Below are 18,914 nucleotides of genomic sequence, written 5' to 3' on the forward strand. Positions count from 1 at the left end.
AAGTATTGTGTCCATCACCAATATGGATGGGTGAATGGCAGACACACGGTGTATCTACTGCACATGCTCTGGCTCCAACAAGATGGTGACTTCAAGAAGACCACATAAAGTTCTACTCCTGTCAGGCAAGAACAAGAATCTGAGGCTATCATGGTCACACACTTGCTGAAAATGGACGGTTGAAGCCTGGAAAAAGATCAGGTGATTTAAAAAAAAAAAAATCTTCAGCTGTCCAGTTTGGGCGCGTCTGTGCTCATGATAGCCTCAGATTCTTGTTCTTGGCTGACAGAAGTGGAATCTTCTGTTGTAGCCCATCAAGGCTCGATGTTTTGTGCTTTCAGAGATGCTTTTCTGAGTGATTATTTGAGTTACTACAGTATATCTTTCCTGGCACCTCAATTAAATCTGGCCATTTTCCTCTGACTTCTCTTTATCATCAAGGTGTTTCCACCCATAGAACTGTCGCTTACTCAGTGTTTTTTTTTTTTTTTTTGCACCATTCTGTGTAAACTCTAGAGACTGTTGTATGTGAAAATCTCAGGATATCAGAAGTTTTTGAAATACTCAAACCAGCCCATCAGGCACCAACAACTATGCCACTGTTAAAGTCACAGAGATCACACTTTTACCCAAGTCTGATGTTTGATGTGAACATTGCCCGAAGATCTTGACATGTATCTGCAGGATTTTTTGCCACATGATTGGCTGATGAGATAACTACATGAATAGGCAAGTGTTCCTAATAAACTGGATGGTGTGTGTATACAGTCATGGGATCATAGACCCAACTGGGCCTGATCTAACTCCTCTTATAACTCTAACCCTAACCCACAAGATGCACTTATCCAGCCTGAAACACTGATGCACTGAGTTGTCTCCACCCCCTGGATTTTTGCTCGTCTCCACCCCGGTAGGTGGAGCTGGATCAGGTCCTACTCCATCCCACGGACTTGTGGTTCTACAGTGTGCAGGGTGCTTGGATTTTGGCACGCCTGGTGAACAACTCTTTTCATGCGTGCTGATCCTTTCGGCTTTCCATATCAGTGATCTGTGCTTTGTTCCCGAGCTGCCGGTCCAGTCACATCCCGAGATGGCTACGGCCATGGCGGCACCGGTGAAGCAGAGGACCGGGACAAGCCGAGCTCAGCTTCCGCCCTGTTATTATGAGGGATATCTTGAGAAACGGGGACCTAAGGAGAAGGTAGGAGAGTGATTTTTATCATGTCGGGTTAAAGGCGGCTGCAGTGAAGTTGCACCCACCGGCTTTATTTCACACATGTCTGTCTGTCTGTGTGTGTGTGTGTGTGTGTACGAGAGAGAGAGAGAGAGAGAGAGAGAGAGAGAGAGAGAATGAATATATGTGTGTGTGTATGAGAGAGAGAGAGAGTGACAGCGAGAGAGAATGAGTGTGTGTGTGTGTGTATGTAGGAGGGAGAGAGAGAGAGAGAGAGAGAGAGAGAGGGCGAGGCAGAGTGACAGACAGTGGTTAGATTGATCGGATGAGAGAAGCTTTATTTCTGAGCTTAGAGCATTGTGAATCAAGAAAAAAAACTTCTCTTGGTGCCAGGATTGCGTGGAGGCGCGAGGACCCGAAACCAACCCGCACATTAGCGCTGTCATTTTGTTTCCCGCAGTAGTAGAGTAACACATGCGGTGTTTTAATTGCGGGTTGCGGATTTGGATGTGCGTTTTGTAAACCCTTTCCCATGTATGTATGTATGTATGTGTGTGTGTGTTAGTGTGTGTGTGTGTGTGTGTGTGTGTGTGTTAGGTACTAAGCATTAAATGTTGCGGTGCCTGGATGGACACACCTTACTGCAGCTTACACACACATTTCAGTGATGAACCCGGTGTTAATTAAATGCATCTAATAATCCTATTAATCTTGCACTTGCGCGTTAATAAGCGACCCAGAACACACACACACACACACACACAAAAAAAAAAACGCCTAAGTTAGACAGCCCTGCTAAAAAAAAAAAAAAGAAACCCTCATAGAATTTGTAATGGTTATAATGGGAATTGTATTGGTTTTAATGGAAACTGTAATGGTCTAAACTGGTAATTTGTTGCCTTCTATGGGTGGCATGTTATGTCTAGTGGATACCATTAAGGACCAGTAATTGTTTTAATGTTTTAATGATATTTGTAGTGGAAACCATTAGAATTTCTGTGATGGTTTCTATTGGGTTTTTTCCCAGCAGGGTGGCATATTATAGGCCTATATATGATTTCTGCATTATGTGTGTGTGTGTATTTATAATGCAAATTGAGAGACAACAATATTGTTTACATATAGACAACACTTTAAATATAAACAGATCATTGCCAGGGAGAGGCTACAAACACTGATTAATGCACAAAAGCTAAGAAATCATTGAAAATATGTCAAACATAAATGAAACCCAAAGCACAACGTATAATAAAATGGCAAGATCTTCCACAAAAACGACGAATTTGGAAGACAGTTGCCATGTTTGAATAGATTTCTTGTTGTATGAGGTGGTTAATGTTTGCACATAGCCTTCCATATAGCGTCCGTTAAAGAAATAAAATTGTCAAACCTTGTCAAATTGCACTTGTACACAAACCTTGCACCTTATCAGTAAAAGTATAATAACGTTTAAAATAAAATGTTTACCAGGTCTCTCTTTTTAAAAAATTAGTAAACCAAGACATGCTATCTACATGCAGTTCAAGTTCACCAAGACTTCACAAAATAAGGCCAGATACTGTATACTTTCTCAAAGTTTTCATGTGTACCATAATAAATGCAGCACGGTCTCTAACTGTGATGTTCAAAAGGAACAACTTGTATTGATATTTGTTTTAATCTTGTTATCACTGGTGTATAATGGGATTCTGGCGTATACAATGTCATCATTCATTCTCCACTGAGGGCTCTTATTAGTCTCTCTCTCTCACACACACACACACACACACACACACACACACACACACACACACACACACTGCAGATTGCTGGCTGTATCATTCCCTGCCTACTTCATGGTGTGTATAATGTGATTTATGACTAAGTGTTAATGTTTAAGGCATCAGCTGGCTCTTAAATTAAATGTAATAGATGAAATTCAAAGACAAAGAAAGCTAGACAGATTGGAAAATAAATATTCGGGGGGTTCAGGTGCAGTGGGTGTGTGAAGGGGGTTGTTAGGTGGGGGGCAGGGTTGAATGTATAGATGGAGGGTGTGGGTGTGTGTGTAAGAGAGAGACAGCTGTGCTCCATGTTGCCCTCGGGGGCTTTGAGCTGCCCCTGAGCTTTGGATTTGGCAAAACAAGCCAGAGAGAATTAAGAGAAAGCGTGAATCTGTAATCTATGCAGAAAGTACAGTGCTTCACTGTTTGTTTCAAGAGTTTGGATGATGATGATGATGATGATGATGATGATGAAAAGACAGATAATAAATATAGGAAGTCTTCTAAGTTGTGAAAATTGGGATTTAATCCTAAACCCAGTGTTTTTTTAAGACAACAGGACAGAGATAGAAATTTTATTTCTAGAGACTGGAGGGATTATTATTATTATTATTATTATTATTATTATTGTTGAAAACTGATATTTATGGTTATGCTCAGTCTACAATATCAGTGTTTTCCATTAGGATGTTTGTAGCAACAAGGACATGGCCATGTTTGTCACATGAATTCATTAAAAAAGAATTGAATGAAAAGTTACATGTGGAAAAAAAAAAAACACTTCTGGGTTTTTTTTGTTGTTGTTTTTTTTTGGTTTTTTTTAAAGCCATCGTTATGCTCTTGCATTTCTTAAAGGTGCAATGGCCTATTTTTTATTATTTATTTATTTTTACTTATTTTTACTAAATAAATAATGTAAATGTAAAACATGATGAGAAAAAATGATGTAGTCATGACTTCAGCACAAATGTATTCTGTGACTGAGATAACCTGTTTTGGAAAACTTTAAGTTGGGAAGGTCTGCTTGTTTGTGTTTACACTGGAATTTTTTATAAACACGCCCCAATGCCCCGTCACTCCTCCCCAATCTCAGTTTGTTCAGAAAGGAAAAAAAAACATTGCGCTAAGCACCCAGCGCAGCCAGATAAATATACCTTGAACTAAAAAACACACAGTGGATCGAAAAACCTAACGACAACAAACATAGTAAAACCCAGAATAAACACCGATAACGGTTTTCCATGATGGAGTAATTTATTTCATTGATGGTGATGAAGCCAGACACAGAATTAGCGATGTCGATCCTGGAAAGGTTTAAAATGTTTTACGTCTCACAAATCAGTATGACCAGAATTCCGCATGTTTATACGGTTAAAACTTGACTTTCGAATGGCTGAATGGCTTATCATGTACCTTATGTTAATACCATAGCTTAAAAGCTCAAATAGTCATTACAAAGAAACGCAGGACAGCAAAGGCACTCTTGACCATTATTAAATCAGTATGAGCCAAATTCTGTGTGTTTATAGGGTTATAACTTGTTCAACTCAACTCTGTTTAATCCTTAGAGACCTAATCTGGACAACGTTTGATCAGTCTTGCTGAATGCACCTTAAAATTCAAAGAAAAATATTGAGCACTAAGTCTTGCTGAGAATCTTTGTAAAATCTAGAATAATTATTCATACATAACCACAATTCTTTCTCTTATGACGCAGGTGTCCCGGCGACTGTGGACATGTTTGTGTGGCAATACCTTATACTTCTTCAACAATGCAAAAGACACTAATGTAAGCAATACAGTGAATTTGTACTATTCTTTTATGAAAAATGACGAGGATCGTTAGGGGAAAGAGAACACATTGAGATCTGATTTCGTTAAACAATATACGTTTGAATGCAAAAAAAAATTATCAAATTGTTTTTGTTTGTTTGCTGATCTTTCATTGCTGCACTTTTTCACTCAGAAACCATGGGGGGTACAAATTTTTGCACACATACAGTCTTCAGTCTAACTAAGATGTTTGATATTAGATTAAAAGAGATTTATGAATTATCCATGAGAACAGTTTTAAGCTTGTGTGTGTGTGTGTGTGTGTGTGTGTGTGTGTGTGTGTGTGTCTCCATGCAGTATGTCGAGAAACTGGACCTGAGTGGGTTTGTGTCTCTGATCGATGACTGCAGTCGGGACAGGAATCTGGAGGCAGCTAGAATGAATTTACGCATGAAGGATGGAGAGATAAAACTAACTGTGAGTTCACATGAACTCAAATATTATATTTTATATATATATATATATATATATATATATATATATATATATATATATATATATCATATTGGTTTCCCCAAATTCAACTGAAAATGCAACTTATAGTGATTTCTCCGGTCTCAAAAGTATTCAACCCCTTCATGGAAAGCATCTTTAGTACTTAGTAGAGCACCCTTCTGCTGTTCTGACCTGCTGCAAATGAGATGCATATCTTCTGGCAGCATTCCTGAAGAATATTATCCCATTCCTCATGAACAATGGCCTCCACTTCAGTAATATTCTTGGGTTTGCATGCTGCAACCACCTTCTTCAAATCCCACCAGAGATTTTCTACAAAATCTCTGGTCGGATTTGAACTTCCAGGACTTCTTCTGCAATCAAGTCTTGGTGGAATTTGAGGTATGCTTGGGATCAATGTCCTGTTGGAAGGTCCAATGACGCCCAAGCTTCAGGTTCCTCACAGACGGCATGACGTTTTCTCCTAGGATTTCCAGATACTTCAATGAATCCATCTATCAACTATCAACATTTGGAGTTAATCCAACAGCCTCCTGGTCAGCTGCTTCCTGGAAAGTGTGCTGGTTTTTAATTAGAGCTTACTGTACAGTGTGTGACACTTTTGCAACTGGAAATTCATCTTAAGTTTAGTCTTTCTGGTTTTACAAGGATTTTCGTAGCAGTCACTTCTGTTTGCCGAATTACAGTCATGAGACTGCTTTAGGGTCTGTCTTTGTCCCAACTAAGTCACATGACTGCCTCATATTACAACTACAGATAGCGAGGTTAATGTTGACTAAGTTATTGATACAGCAGTCACAGATTTGCACGGATTTGTGTTGGATGTTTCACAGCAGTTCTTGCGTTATGAAAAATTCATTGCATGATGAAACATTCAGATGATTCTCACTCTCTTTTTTTTTTTTTTTTTTTTCTTTTTTCTTTTCTCAGGCTCCTAACTTGGAGGCACGAGAGTTGTGGAAAGGCTTCCTCTACTCAGTAGTGGATGTGAGTGCAACATTATAAAACATATTACAAACATTAATTATCAGTCATAATACAGATAGCAGATAATCCAGAACATCCACTTTTAAAACATGGAACAACCCTATAGTGAAATGTGTGTGTATGTATATATGTGTGTGTGTGTGTGTGTATGTATATATATATATATATATATATATATATATATATATATATATATATATATATATATATATATATATATATATATATATATATATACATACACACACACACACACACACACACACACACACACACACACACACACACACAGTATATTAGATAGATAGCATAAGTAATATAGGTTTTTGTTATATAACAGAATGGAGCATAGCAATGTAGAAATACAGAAATCTCATTTAGCAGAGCAACATAATCACATTCATGATTGGATCATATTTGTTTGTAGGGAGATTGTTTTTGTGGGGAGGTTATGGAGGTTAGCACATTTGCCTTGTACCTCCAGGGTTGGGGGTTCGATTCCTGCCAGTTTGCTTGTTCTCCCCGTGTTTTGGGGGTTTCCTCCAGGTACTCCAGTTTCCTCCCCTGGTGCAAAGACATGTATTGGAGGCTGATTGGCATTTACAAATTGTCTGTAGTGTATGAATGTGTGTGATTGTGCCCTGCGATGGGTTGGCACCCCATCCAGAGTGTCCCCTGCCTTGTTCCCTGAGTTCCCTGGGATCCCAGGCTCCCCCGTGACCCTGTGTAGGATAAGCAGTATGGAAAATTGATGGATGAATAAAAAGTTGTTTAAAGCATTAAGTGGTCTTATTTTGACTTGTGGTTACTTTGGGTTATCTCCTGCACCATACCGTACTATTGGTGAGTACATTTATTGGCTCTGTTTTGTACCGCACTTTTTGATGTTAACAATTAAAAGGCAAAATGTCAGTACTGGGTGATGCATACAAAATAACTGGCCATTATTTTAGGATCATGACCTGGAATATGGAAGTCTTTTGTTGTGATGATTAAAAAAAAAAAAATCAAGTTCCTGCTTGTTTTTGCAGGCTTTCTGTCTTACTTGGAGTGAGATCATCAGTATCCTCGGTTGCATTCCAGTCAGCTGATTGACTTAGCCAGTGAAGAACAATCCTGTTTTTGTCCTGGGAAATTCCCCGGCCATTGCACAGCCTCACTGAGCTCACTGAGCGTTAAGGCTTTTTGATAAGATCTGAGCAGTTTCATTAGATATCACATGCATTTAAAAAAAATCGTATAATTCAGTTCCACTAGCAGCTACTGTAGAAGTCCCCATGCCACCATCTTTCTACAAATCATGTGTAAGCATGATCCAGGCTAATCTTTGTTTAGACTTTGTTCAGAGCATGAAATGGTAACCGTTTTTCTGTTTAATTATGATTTGTATTGCATGGTTTAAAAAAAAATCTCTGAGGTTTTTGTAAATATTCTATTTAGGCTAGACTCTCTGAGTATTTGTAATCTGTTGAGCACTTGATCCTCAATGGTCCTTTAATCCTTAATGATTCTGAGTCATTTTCAGTGGTCTTGTGGTGAATAACAAGCATCAATGCCAGCTGCTTTGGTTATATCTTTAATTTATAAGACAGCATGCAAATTTCACATCTCGATTTATTATATCCTGTTCGGACATCCATTACAGACTCATGACGGTTTTTAAGGCAATGACGTCTGAGGGATTGGAGATCACACGCATTCAGAAATGGTTTTTGGCCTTTCCCTTTACACACGGAGATTTGAACGTATTCCTTAAATCTTTGAATTATATTGTACACTGTAGAAGGTGAAATGCCCAAAATCCTACCAATTTGTGTTTGAGGAATGTTCTTCTCAAAGTGTTGGCAGATCGGCGAGCCTCGGCCCATCCTCGCTCTTCAAGGACTAGGCCGTTTTTGGAGGCTCCTTATATACTATGATTAGACGATTGCCTCACCTGTTTCACATCACCTTCTCATTTCAACTTGTCACATCGCTATTAGTCCTAAATTGTCCCCGTCCCAACTTTTTTGTAACATGTTGCGTGCATAAATTTCAAAATAAGCATTTACCCTCAAAAAAAAAACTATGCAGTTGATTAGGTAAAACATCAAATACCTTGTCTTTAGACTTTTTTTTTTTTTTTTTTTAAATACAAGTCAAAGTACATTTACAAATCACAACTCTTTGTTTTTATTAGCATTTTCCATACTGTCCCAACTTACTTAGAATTGGGCTTGTACATTTTTCTCCTATGTATTCATAGGGGTGGCAGAAATCTTTTTTGAATGCAGAAAGCCACATGTGCCACTAAAATTAAGATAAAAATGATTTAAAGTTACAGTAGTTCCTCATATGCTACAGCTAATGCTATTCAAACGAAGGCTCAGAGAATAAAACACCAATCTGGATATCCAAAGCCTTGAATTAAAGCTTCAATATTCTAAGTTTTGTCCTTACTGCCTTTGTTTCAGTTTAAATCCAAAGTGCTGACATACACAAACCCTACATTATCAGAGTGCTGATAAGGGAATGAATGAATTGAATAAATGAACAACATTTCTATCTGTGTATTAACATATCAGTAAGTGATTTCCTGCATCTGGTCCTCAGCTGGCAGTGCCCACGACTCTAACCCTGCTGCCCGGGCAACTGCACATGCTAAAGGAGGTGGTGGAGAAAGAGAGACAGAGAAGAAGAGCACGATCACTCTCAAGAGCCCCTTCCTCTCCCCTCTCCCTCCCTCTGGTAGGAGAGATCCCTGCGTAAGTATTTCCTCGTCCAGAGATGCTATCGTTTGTATATTCATGGTTCAAAGAAAGAATAAAAATGGTCATTAATAATGATAATAATAATAATAGTAATAATCATTTTTTTTAGTTGTAGGTACAATTACTCCAGCTATAAATTCTCTGTAGAATTTCTATGTTCACCTTATTCACTAGTGACACTTGGGATCAAAATCAAATCCGGGGGTGGGGGGTGATGGGGGGTGTTCTCCCTTCAGTATCCTCTTCAGGAGGTGAAATGCTGCTCAACTGGGTTAAGGTCTGGTGGTTGAATTGGCCAGTCTAAAACCTTCCACTTTTGTTTAACATGTATATATACACACCAGGAAATAAAAGCCGAAATTCTAAACTCTCTTCTCATATTCATCTTTTGATCTCAACCCCAAAGTTCTTCAGTATTTAACAAAGACAATGAATTGGCCTTGCCGTTCCAATAGTTTCGTAGGGGACTGTTTTTGTGTACTTTTGCTTATACCAAAATGCTGTCGAATTCCTGATTCTGATTGATTGGAAGGTGTTGATTCGTTTTCGAACAGCAGCTCTGACAGTATTGCCAGTTATAAGGCAAATCACAGGTTTATATTAATGTGCTGTATTAATGTTGGTATTTGAGAAAGGAAAATGATCGTATGAAGGTGAAGATTTCAGCAAAAAGAAGTTTATTTTGCATTTATTAGTCTCCACTAGTCTCCAGTGTAAGTATAAGCAGCATAAAACACTTTAGGATGTGCTGCTATAGGAAAATCATCCACATTGAGGTGGAAACAGCATCAACATTTGTTGATTATTTTCCTATAACTGCATGTTTTATTACTTAGATTATCATATTCTCTTGTCAGCCAATCTATTTAACTTATGTATTAATTGAGTGTGTGTGTTTTCTGTCTGGATCAGTTGTTTCAGGCCTGTCTCTCGTACAGAAGCCGAGGTTCTGTTAGAGCGTCACCCAGACTGTGGGAACATGTTGCTAAGACCGGGCAGAGACGGCACGTCACTTGCAGTAACCACACGACAAGACCTTAATGGGTATGATACGGCATTAAAACACTTCTCTCCCTATCCGCCTCTCTCTATACAGTATTGTAGACGCCATTTCTATTTTTACTCCCAGACTTTCCCTCGTAGCATCTCCTTTACCACTTCAGGATCTCTCTCATGGTTTTATTTATTTATTTATTTATTTATTTATTTATTTATTTATTTTACTTTCCCTGATTCAGTTACATTCTCCGTCACACTCTGCTGCTTTCTGCTTTTTGAACGCTTCACAGCTCGGTGTTCAGACACTATCGGGTTACCCAGAAGTCTCAGGGAGGTTACATCATCGATGTGGAAAACCCGGTATGTAGGGATGTATAAACAGCTAGATAAGATAATAAAGTAAGTGTGATGTTGATACTGGAGGGAATGCAGATGCATCACTGTGTGTGTGTGTGTGTGTGTGTGTGTGTGTGTGTGTGTGTGTGTGTGTGTGTGTCTCGGCAGATCCCGTGTCCCACCCTTTATGATGTCATTAACGCACTAGTCGAAAAAACAGCTGGGACACTTCAGCCCTTTCTACTGGAGGAGCCTTATGAAGAGAATATCAGTATGTCTGGCACACACACACACACACACACACACACACACACACACACACACACACACACACACACACACACACACACACACACACACACACACACACACACACACACACACACACACACACTGCATCTTATCAAGAGAACATCAGTATGCCAAGTCGCAAACATGAACAAACATGACCATGCTGGAGAAGAATCCTAATGAGAATCGTATTAATGCAACACACATGCACATTTAGTGAATCATTTCTTGGTTACTGATTTCTATGGCTTTGCTCTGCCTTTCTTGATTTGTATGCTGAAAATTCCTCATTTCTTTTCCAGCATACATTTCATCCAATGATGAGAACGGAGAGCGAATGCTACACTGTGCACCCACTGGCACTTTCTCCAGAGGACCATCACTGCCACCGAAAGGTACAAGACCTCAGCTCACCTCAGCATTTTACTCTCAGAGAATCAGTGTCTAAGTTTCATGTATACCATTTTTCTGCACTGTCTGTGTGCTTGTCTGTGTGCTTGTCTGTGTGCTTGTCTGTGTGCTTGTGCGTGTGCTTGTGCGTGTGCTTGTGCGTGTGCTTGTGCGTGTGCTTGTGCGTGTGCTTGTGCGTGTGCGCGTGCGTGTGCGCGTGCGTGTGCGCGTGCGTGTGCTTGTGCGTGTGCGCGTGCGTGTGCGCGTGCGTGTGCGCGTGCGTATGCACGTGCGTGTGCGTTTTTGTGTTTGTGTTTTGAGCAGGGTCAGAGAGATGGTCTTTGAGGTCTCACTCTAAATCTCCCAGCCCATCTCAAAGATCACTAAGCCCTCCAGGTTCGCCATCCAGCCCTCTGAGACGACTGGTGCTCTCACCCTCGCCCTCACCGCTAGCACAGAGTGAGTGTGTGCGCATAGAACACACACACACACACACACACAAAATCAGTCCTTCGACCCAGTGATGGCCGAGTATGGAATAAAACATGATGGGGCAAGCTGTTTCAGGAAAATAATCATCAACGGGGAGATGTGATTCAGTGTGTAGACATAAGGCCTCAGTATACACAGTGTTGAGATGAGTGTTCCACTTTTGTGAGTTTACAAGCTCACATACTCTTTGTAGTTTTGTATCGAGCACAACTACAGAAACATTTTGCTAAGTGAAACCTCTGCATGATGTCCATATTCGCTGGTTGCTCATCAAAATAAATGAACAGGTATTCTGAACCAATCAGAATCAGGAATTCGACAGCGTTCAACAATTCAACAATGCGTTTCAGTTCCACAAACACACAGAGACAAGATTTATGAGAAGCTCAAGAAATATAACATTTAGCATGTCATACAAGAACACACATACCTTACACAATCAGCTTTACTATATATGTGTGCATGTATATACGTCTATTTAAGGCAGTCGAAACAAATATATATTTATAATGACATTCACTAAACATGTTGTTTGCCTGAATGTCAAATGTTGTTTTATTGGTCATAAGGTGCACCATGTAGGTTCTAGAATGCCATTATGGTGTACCCTATTTAGTGAGCATATACAAAAATTAGCCATAAAATTAAAACCACTGACAGGTGACGTGAATAACAGTGACTCTTGTTACAACCTGTTAAGGGGTGAGATATATTAGGCCACAAGTGAACAGTCAGGTCTCGGAGTTGATGTGTTGGAAGAAGAAAAAATGGGGAAGCATAAGGATCTGAGCGACTTTGACAAGGGCCAGTTGTGATTGCAATACGACGGTTTTAATGTTATGGCTGATCATTGTACCTGAAAATAAGTTGTAATGTTTTTTGTTTTTTAAACATGGATCCCCAGTAGAAATCTAAATTCAAACGTTTCAGTATAAATAACTGTAAAAATCTGAAACACAAAATGTATTGATAGAACTGTGATACAGCCTCTTTTGGATTATACTGGACTTTGCACAGTTTTTCCCACTACTCCTAATGTTTATGTCTGTAGTAGTATAACATTATAGGCTCATTATTATTTGACTGCATTTTTACACTTGTGCGTATCATTAACGTAATTGAAATATTAATACAATATTTAAAGGAATTTGAGCCTGACTCACTTGTAACGTTCCAGCAGCTTTCACAGAGGAGCTCAAACAGAAGCTGGAGAAGAGACGCACCAGTCAGGACTGACTTCCTGCTTCTCCCCAGCCCATCAGCAGCATGGCCTCGTCCTTTGGCTGTCTGATTCTGCCAGTGCCTTTGTGATGACCATCATCGCTCACAAACATCCGGTCTTATGTTTGTCGTGCATCATTATCAAGCTGCGCAAAAAGACCCAGGAAAGTCTTCTGCCTTATGGAGGTGACACTTCAAGAAGGACAGTGATGGTTGACCACAGGGACAGATCAATCTGAGCCAAGAACCAGTGTTTCTCCAGACTAGTGACACTTCATAGCAGATAGGTGGATTATGCAGAGAGACAGTGTTGTCTCATTATGTTAGCTGCAGCTGTACAGTACATTAATGAACGCCCTGATGATGTTCTTCTCCTGTAACTGCCGTGAAAGTTCCAGAATTCCTTTTCATACGTGTTCTAAAGACAGCCGTTATTTTCTTCTCGTTTTCATTCGAAGCAGCTCCATCAGGTAAGATCATCTCCAACGTTATAGTCGTGTTAGGACAAAACAATAGCAATGAAGAAGTGTCAGATGTGTACATTACTGCTGAGAACAGTGTGAACAGTGTTTCTGTAGTGAGGTGTTTTTGTTTCGGTGCGAATCCTAGACTGATCGTCATTACTGGTTTGTGTAATGAACGTGCATGGTGCTACTGTTTGTACATAGAGTTTGTGTGTGTGTGTGTATCACTGTTCATTTTTCTCATATTTATTGGAATTAAAGGGACGATTTTTTGATAAAGTTGATTCGATCTGCGTGTACTCTCTTCTAGAAATATTCATTTATTATAGAAGGATTATTATGCTATTACCTGGTTGCCATGATGATTTTAAGACAACAGTGACATTTAAACAAGCTTCAATTGTTAGTGTAATTGGAATTAAATGTGTTAGGCTTCACAGATATTTCTTTATACAAGTAACAAAACGGGTCAATTAAGTAAGGGAAAAAACACGGATGAGCATTGTGTTATGGGAAAATAATCAACTGTAGGGTGCTGAAGTTGTTTATTTTGCTATAAGAGCACATCCTGACGTGTTTTATTCCTCTTATACCACAGCGTCTTGCCAATGATTTGAATGTTTTATTTATTAAAGAGCATTACATCGTACTTTTAAGCATTTATACAACATGTTCCAAAAGCCACCATTCATAGGGGATTATGTACAATTTGGCAGCACTGCGACAGTTGTGCCTTCATCAGTGGATGTTCGTGGACATCGACTTCTTGGTCGATTCTCAACACTTCCAGTCTTTTTGAATTTGTTAATAAGTTTGGCAGCAGTGGTGTGTGTGTGTGTGTGTGTGTGAGTGTGTGTGTTTCAGCAACCTTGCGACAGCTTCCCGATCCTGTTGTGAGAATGATTTCAATACATTCTTCTGTTGTCAAAGGCGTTCTTAAAAGCTATCTGAAAAAAATCTATACAATATAAACTGAGTATGAAAAATGTTGGAAGAAATTTTACTAAAAAGTCTTCATTTCCCCTGTGTGTGGAGACTTTTGGGACACTCTGTATTTACATTTAAAGTGCACCTAATATGGTTTTTCAAATATCACCTTTCATGTAGTGTGTTATAGAGCTGTTTGTGAATGCAAAAACATCTGCAAAGTTTCAAAATTCAAAGCGCACGACAAACTGAGTTATTGAATCCCAAAAGAAGGAACCGATTCTGAACAGCTGAAATGAGTCTTTAGTGATTCCAGACTTTACTTCCTGTACTAACCTACGTAGGTTTGTAACAAAAAACCCCGCCTCTGGTCTTCATCGGCTGCTCACGAACAGACGGAGCTGAAATTAGTTGTGGTAGTGGGCGTTTCCTTTTTGAAACAAGCTGACAATGGTAGACCAATCACAACAGACTGGGACATCTGACCAATCAGAGCAAAATATGCTCTCTGAAAGCAGGAGCTTAGAGTGAATCCTTTAGAACAGTTCAATGAACGAGTTGTTTGTGATACTGGGGAGGTAATGCTGAAGTTTAAATTATGAGCACATTGAAGTGTTTTTTGACCTTGGACGCATGAAAATCTATTGTATGAGACCTTTAAAACAAAATTAGACACGTTTCAAAGCCATAATAGGTTTTGCACTTTAATGTTGTAGAATGTTCATGAAAAAAGTTAGTTCCGGCTCTCTCTTACGTAAGACACTATAAACAGACATTCCCTCACCGCCCCCTTTTTTCTCTCTCTCTCCTGAAATAAGACGTCTCATGGAGGTTAATCACTTTGGTCCTGAAGACTTTCCTGTGGCAGAAAACCTCAAGAAACAACTTTGCCTCTGACTCTTACAAAGTGTTTACACTGGAGACTCCTTCCAAAATGCAAAATATGTGTACTTAAAGAAAATTTCACCATATTAACAACTGCACTTTTTTCAGTGCATTCCTGTGAATGAGCTGTTACTATAGAAAGAATAACGTTAGAACAAGCGCATTAATTTAAACCTGTGATTTGCCTTATGTCTGGAACTACTATCAGATCTGCTGTTAGAAAATAGGAAGTTAATCACCACCATGTGACCAATCAGAATGGCATATTCAGCAGCGCTGTGGTATAAAGAATAAATATTCCTTTCAATTGATTACAAAGGTTCGCATACCCTTAGAACAGGTTTTTTTTTTTTTTTTTTTTTTTTTTTTTTTTAAATTAAACATTATATATTCATTCACAGATCCTTTGGTATTAAAAGGGTCAAAATGAGTATGCTAAGATTAGGTGTGAGGGGGAAAAAAGCAACATGATACGAGTTCAGAATTTTGCATCTCCTATTCTTATCATGACAAATTTTCTACTTATTGGTTACAATATATTATATAATAACCTAAAGGTCCATCTTTAACCTCTGTCCTCTTTGTGTATCTTTTGAGCATCTTTTGTATTCGCCGAGTTATAATATTTACTAATCATCTCTATTCTGCCCACTTTCAGGCCAATCTTTAGCCATTCTTTACATACCTGATGTTATACACTGCCTTCTTCTGATCAAGTTGGGAGACCAAACGTTTCATGGCAAAACTTTCTTTTTCTACTTTCCAGACAACATATTTCCTGTTGCTGGTTTGGTGTGCTGCACTGCAAACACAAACTATGGAGGAAGAGCCGGTGCAAACTTTTGCATACAGCTCTGCATGCTGTTGATCACCTCATTATATTCTGACCCAGTAGTAAACTAACATCTGTCCTATTGTGTCGCCTGTTATGCAAAATGGCCACTAGATGGAGCCAGTGATCGCCTATGATAAAGAGCAAATCTTCCCATTACACAGATTTGATTAAATGAGTTAATGAGTAAATACTCACAGTAGCACTTGAAAGAGCTGCATTCTCCTTCCATGAGACCGTATTTCTTTAATAATTGTGGGGCTTTATATTTAATTTTGGTATAATCTGGTGATTCTGTGACGTTCGTGAGAATTGTGTTGCGCTGTTGTATGAACATTTTCTCATGCAGTTCAAATTGCAAGTAAACAGTCAAGTTCACAAACAACTGAAGCAATGCCGGAAAGAGTGAATGGTCATGGTGCATGGTCAGGCTAAACTAAGATTAGTTTGTGTTGACATCTGATAATGAGTTGATATCAGCCCAGATCATTGTTTTTCACAGTCATGCACCGAGCTTGCAATAAGCTCCAGGTTCTGTAGTATGACAGGCTAATTTTGCCATGAGGAAAAGCACTGTTTTGAAATTTGTGTGTGATAACAGGTGGACACGTCCTGGAGCAGTTAAAACTCACCTGTACATGTCAAGACTTGCCACAAGCATTCTGTACACAATCAGTTCCACCCTTCCTGAAAGACAATGTGAAAACAAGAAGTTCATACATTTCATAAATACCTTTCAACATACAGTACTGTGTCAAAGTCTTTTTTGCACATGCAGAGAACTGCTGTACGGCGAAGATACCTTCAAAAATAATGAACTTAAATGTATACAATTTTAAATAATGTGTACAGTTTTATTAGGAATAGAGCTGGTAAAGTTTGCATCTTGCAGAACCAGTCACGGTTCTTCTGGAGACTTTAACTGTCGCACTTGCTTCTTATTTTTTCAACAAAACCCAGCAGCCTTCATTATGTCTTTTGTCTGAAAAGTGTCTCTTACCATTTAATATGCTGCTTTCTTTATTGACATACAAACATTTTTCAGTAACATTTCATTTTGTGCTGGGAAATGAATGTTTGTAAATCTAAAATGTTTTTGTACTGACTCGATAATGCGTAAGTCATAAAATAAAAATCTATAACAAAGTTTGTACTAAAAACAAAATAGGGTGCGTGAGACTTTCGCACATTACTGTAAATTCTGTCCACCGCAGTTCTGAGTTAATATTGAGTGAGGATTACGTGATGATGCAGTTAGTTTGAGCCAAGCAGCTTTGACCAGGAAGCAAATGTTCACATTTATACGAGCAGCCAGTATGTGAAACTGTTTGTGCTCTATCCAAAACACCTCGTACACCATTAGTTTCTTCCCTTCCTTTCTTCCTCCTACAGTGACGTGTGTGTGTGTGTGTGTGTGTGTGTGTGTAGCCTGTTGTGGCGTGTCCTTTCTCCTCAACTCCACAGAAGTGTAGCTCTTTCACACTTCACCACAGGACACTTCTAAAGCAACAAACAGCCTATTCCATGAACTCCACTCGCACTGGCCTGGACGAGAGACAGCAACTTACCCACATCGCCTTGAAGTACTGAGCCCCTCCTTTATACACTGAAAGATTTGCTTGTTTTGTTTAAGGGGCAGGAGGAGCATGTGTCCGATCAAGCTGCAAAGCTGCAAAGAGACCGAGGGTGGGTTACAAAAGGTAAGTCTCTTATCCAGATTGTCAACTTTGCACTGATATCAGACTGGTCTGACACGGGAATGCCTTGTTGATGAGTTGTATTGACTTCCTTATTTATTTATTTATTTATTTATTTATTTATAATGCATCTCAGTGTCAGCTTGAGCCAGAAAATATTGTATTGAATTTCTGTATCTCTTTATGCAATGATGTAGCAGTTAAATCGCTGACTTGGAATGAACAAATACTTTAAAAAAAAAAAAAAAGAACCATGGCCCTGACTGAAATCATGACCCTCCCACCACCATGCTTCACAGTTGGCATGAGGTACTGGTTTGTAGTGCAATTTCCCCTGAAAAAAGATAGCTTTTTTTTTTTTTTTTTATCTGTCCACAGCCGTTTAAGAAATGACGTGGAACATCTAGGTCATCTTTTGAAAATTTGTGCAGCAATATTTGTGTTTCCTTTTTTCTTTTTTTTTTTCTTTTTTAAAAGCGGTGCTTTTGTCCACAGTGTCCTTTCATTTAAACTGTTCTAAAAGCAGATACATGAACAAAGACATCTAGCGAGTTCTAGTTGCGTGTCTGCATTGTCTTAGTCATAAGAAATACTATATAAGCTATATTGATAGCTTTTTTTCTGTTTAATGTGCATCTCAGCATCAACTCAAACCTGATAATGAATTCTGTCTGTAGTGTTGTAAGGTTTGAATCAACTTTTTATGTCTTGTATCTTGACATTCAACCTGGACTTTATATATAATTTTTTATTTATTTATTTTTAATTGCATGCTCTGACTGGCAAGTGTAAATTGACTTGACTTTTAAAGTTTAAAGGTGGAATGATTCATTTCGGAGCAAGTGACTTGACCACACTACAGCCTCCATCTGTAGTGTATGCATTCTATATCAAAGAAGATTTATAGTTATGGTAATTTCCAAAGAAGCATTGGTGAGGCCTGATGAGTATTTCTGTAAGCGTACCTTCTGCTTGAGGTTTCCTGCCAGGAAATTACTAGTTTTTTTTAAACCCGCGAATGCATGCATTCATTTTGGGTACATTTCTGGTTACTTGAGCCTGAAATATACAAAGCTGCAAAAACATTTTCTGATATTGTGACAGGTTTTGGCCCATCTCCTCGGCCTGGGTGCGGACACGTTCAGAGCATCAAACTCGCTCGTCTCCGAGCACCATTGTGCAATAGTACTTCCACTGCCATTAAAACACACCCTGTCTGGCGTGGCTCATTTTATGATAAGGGCCTTTAAAGCAAAGAAAGTTACATCTTACATGCTAAAGTTTATTTATTAGCCAGTGTCTGTAAACTGAAATTATTCTTCCTTAGAGACGTTCTTAATATCCAACCAGTACGGTGTGTGTGTGTGTGTGTGTGTGTGTGTGTGTGTGTGTGTGTGTGTGTGTGTGTGTGTGTGTG

General features: G+C 39.0%; 2 protein-coding genes across 13 annotated transcripts in view; both read left to right on the top strand.

The window, feature by feature from the left end:
• Positions 1-284: 284 nt before the first annotated feature.
• Positions 285-13,435, top strand: stap2a (signal transducing adaptor family member 2a). Of its 3 annotated transcripts, none has more exons than XM_017495251.3 (11): positions 286-1,201; positions 4,655-4,726; positions 5,068-5,187; positions 6,157-6,213; positions 8,806-8,957; positions 9,876-10,007; positions 10,253-10,322; positions 10,467-10,569; positions 10,892-10,984; positions 11,304-11,438; positions 12,649-13,435. In XM_017495251.3, the coding sequence occupies exons 1-11, from the start codon at positions 1,091-1,093 to the stop codon at positions 12,705-12,707; spliced, it is 1,104 nt and encodes a 367-aa protein (XP_017350740.1). In that variant the 5' UTR covers positions 286-1,090; the 3' UTR covers positions 12,708-13,435. The 3 variants fall into 3 exon arrangements, with proteins under 3 accessions (XP_047018636.1, XP_017350740.1, XP_017350742.1); XM_017495253.3 differs by having other exon boundaries at positions 288-1,201; positions 12,652-13,435; XM_047162680.2 differs by lacking the exon at positions 4,655-4,726 and having other exon boundaries at positions 285-1,201.
• A 3,777-nt stretch (positions 13,436-17,212) lies between these two features.
• Positions 17,213-18,914, top strand: part of sema4e (semaphorin 4e) — a 68,991-nt gene continuing 67,289 nt past the window's right edge. For all 10 annotated transcript variants that reach the window (XM_017495239.3, XM_053673738.1, XM_053673737.1 and 7 more), the window contains exon 1: positions 17,213-17,500. The gene's annotated coding sequence lies outside the window, so the exon portion shown is untranslated. The remainder of the gene's footprint in view (positions 17,501-18,914) is intronic.

The sequence above is a fragment of the Ictalurus punctatus genome, chromosome 20 (assembly GCF_001660625.3).
Source record: "Ictalurus punctatus breed USDA103 chromosome 20, Coco_2.0, whole genome shotgun sequence".
NCBI classification, from domain to species: Eukaryota; Metazoa; Chordata; class Actinopteri; order Siluriformes; family Ictaluridae; genus Ictalurus; species Ictalurus punctatus.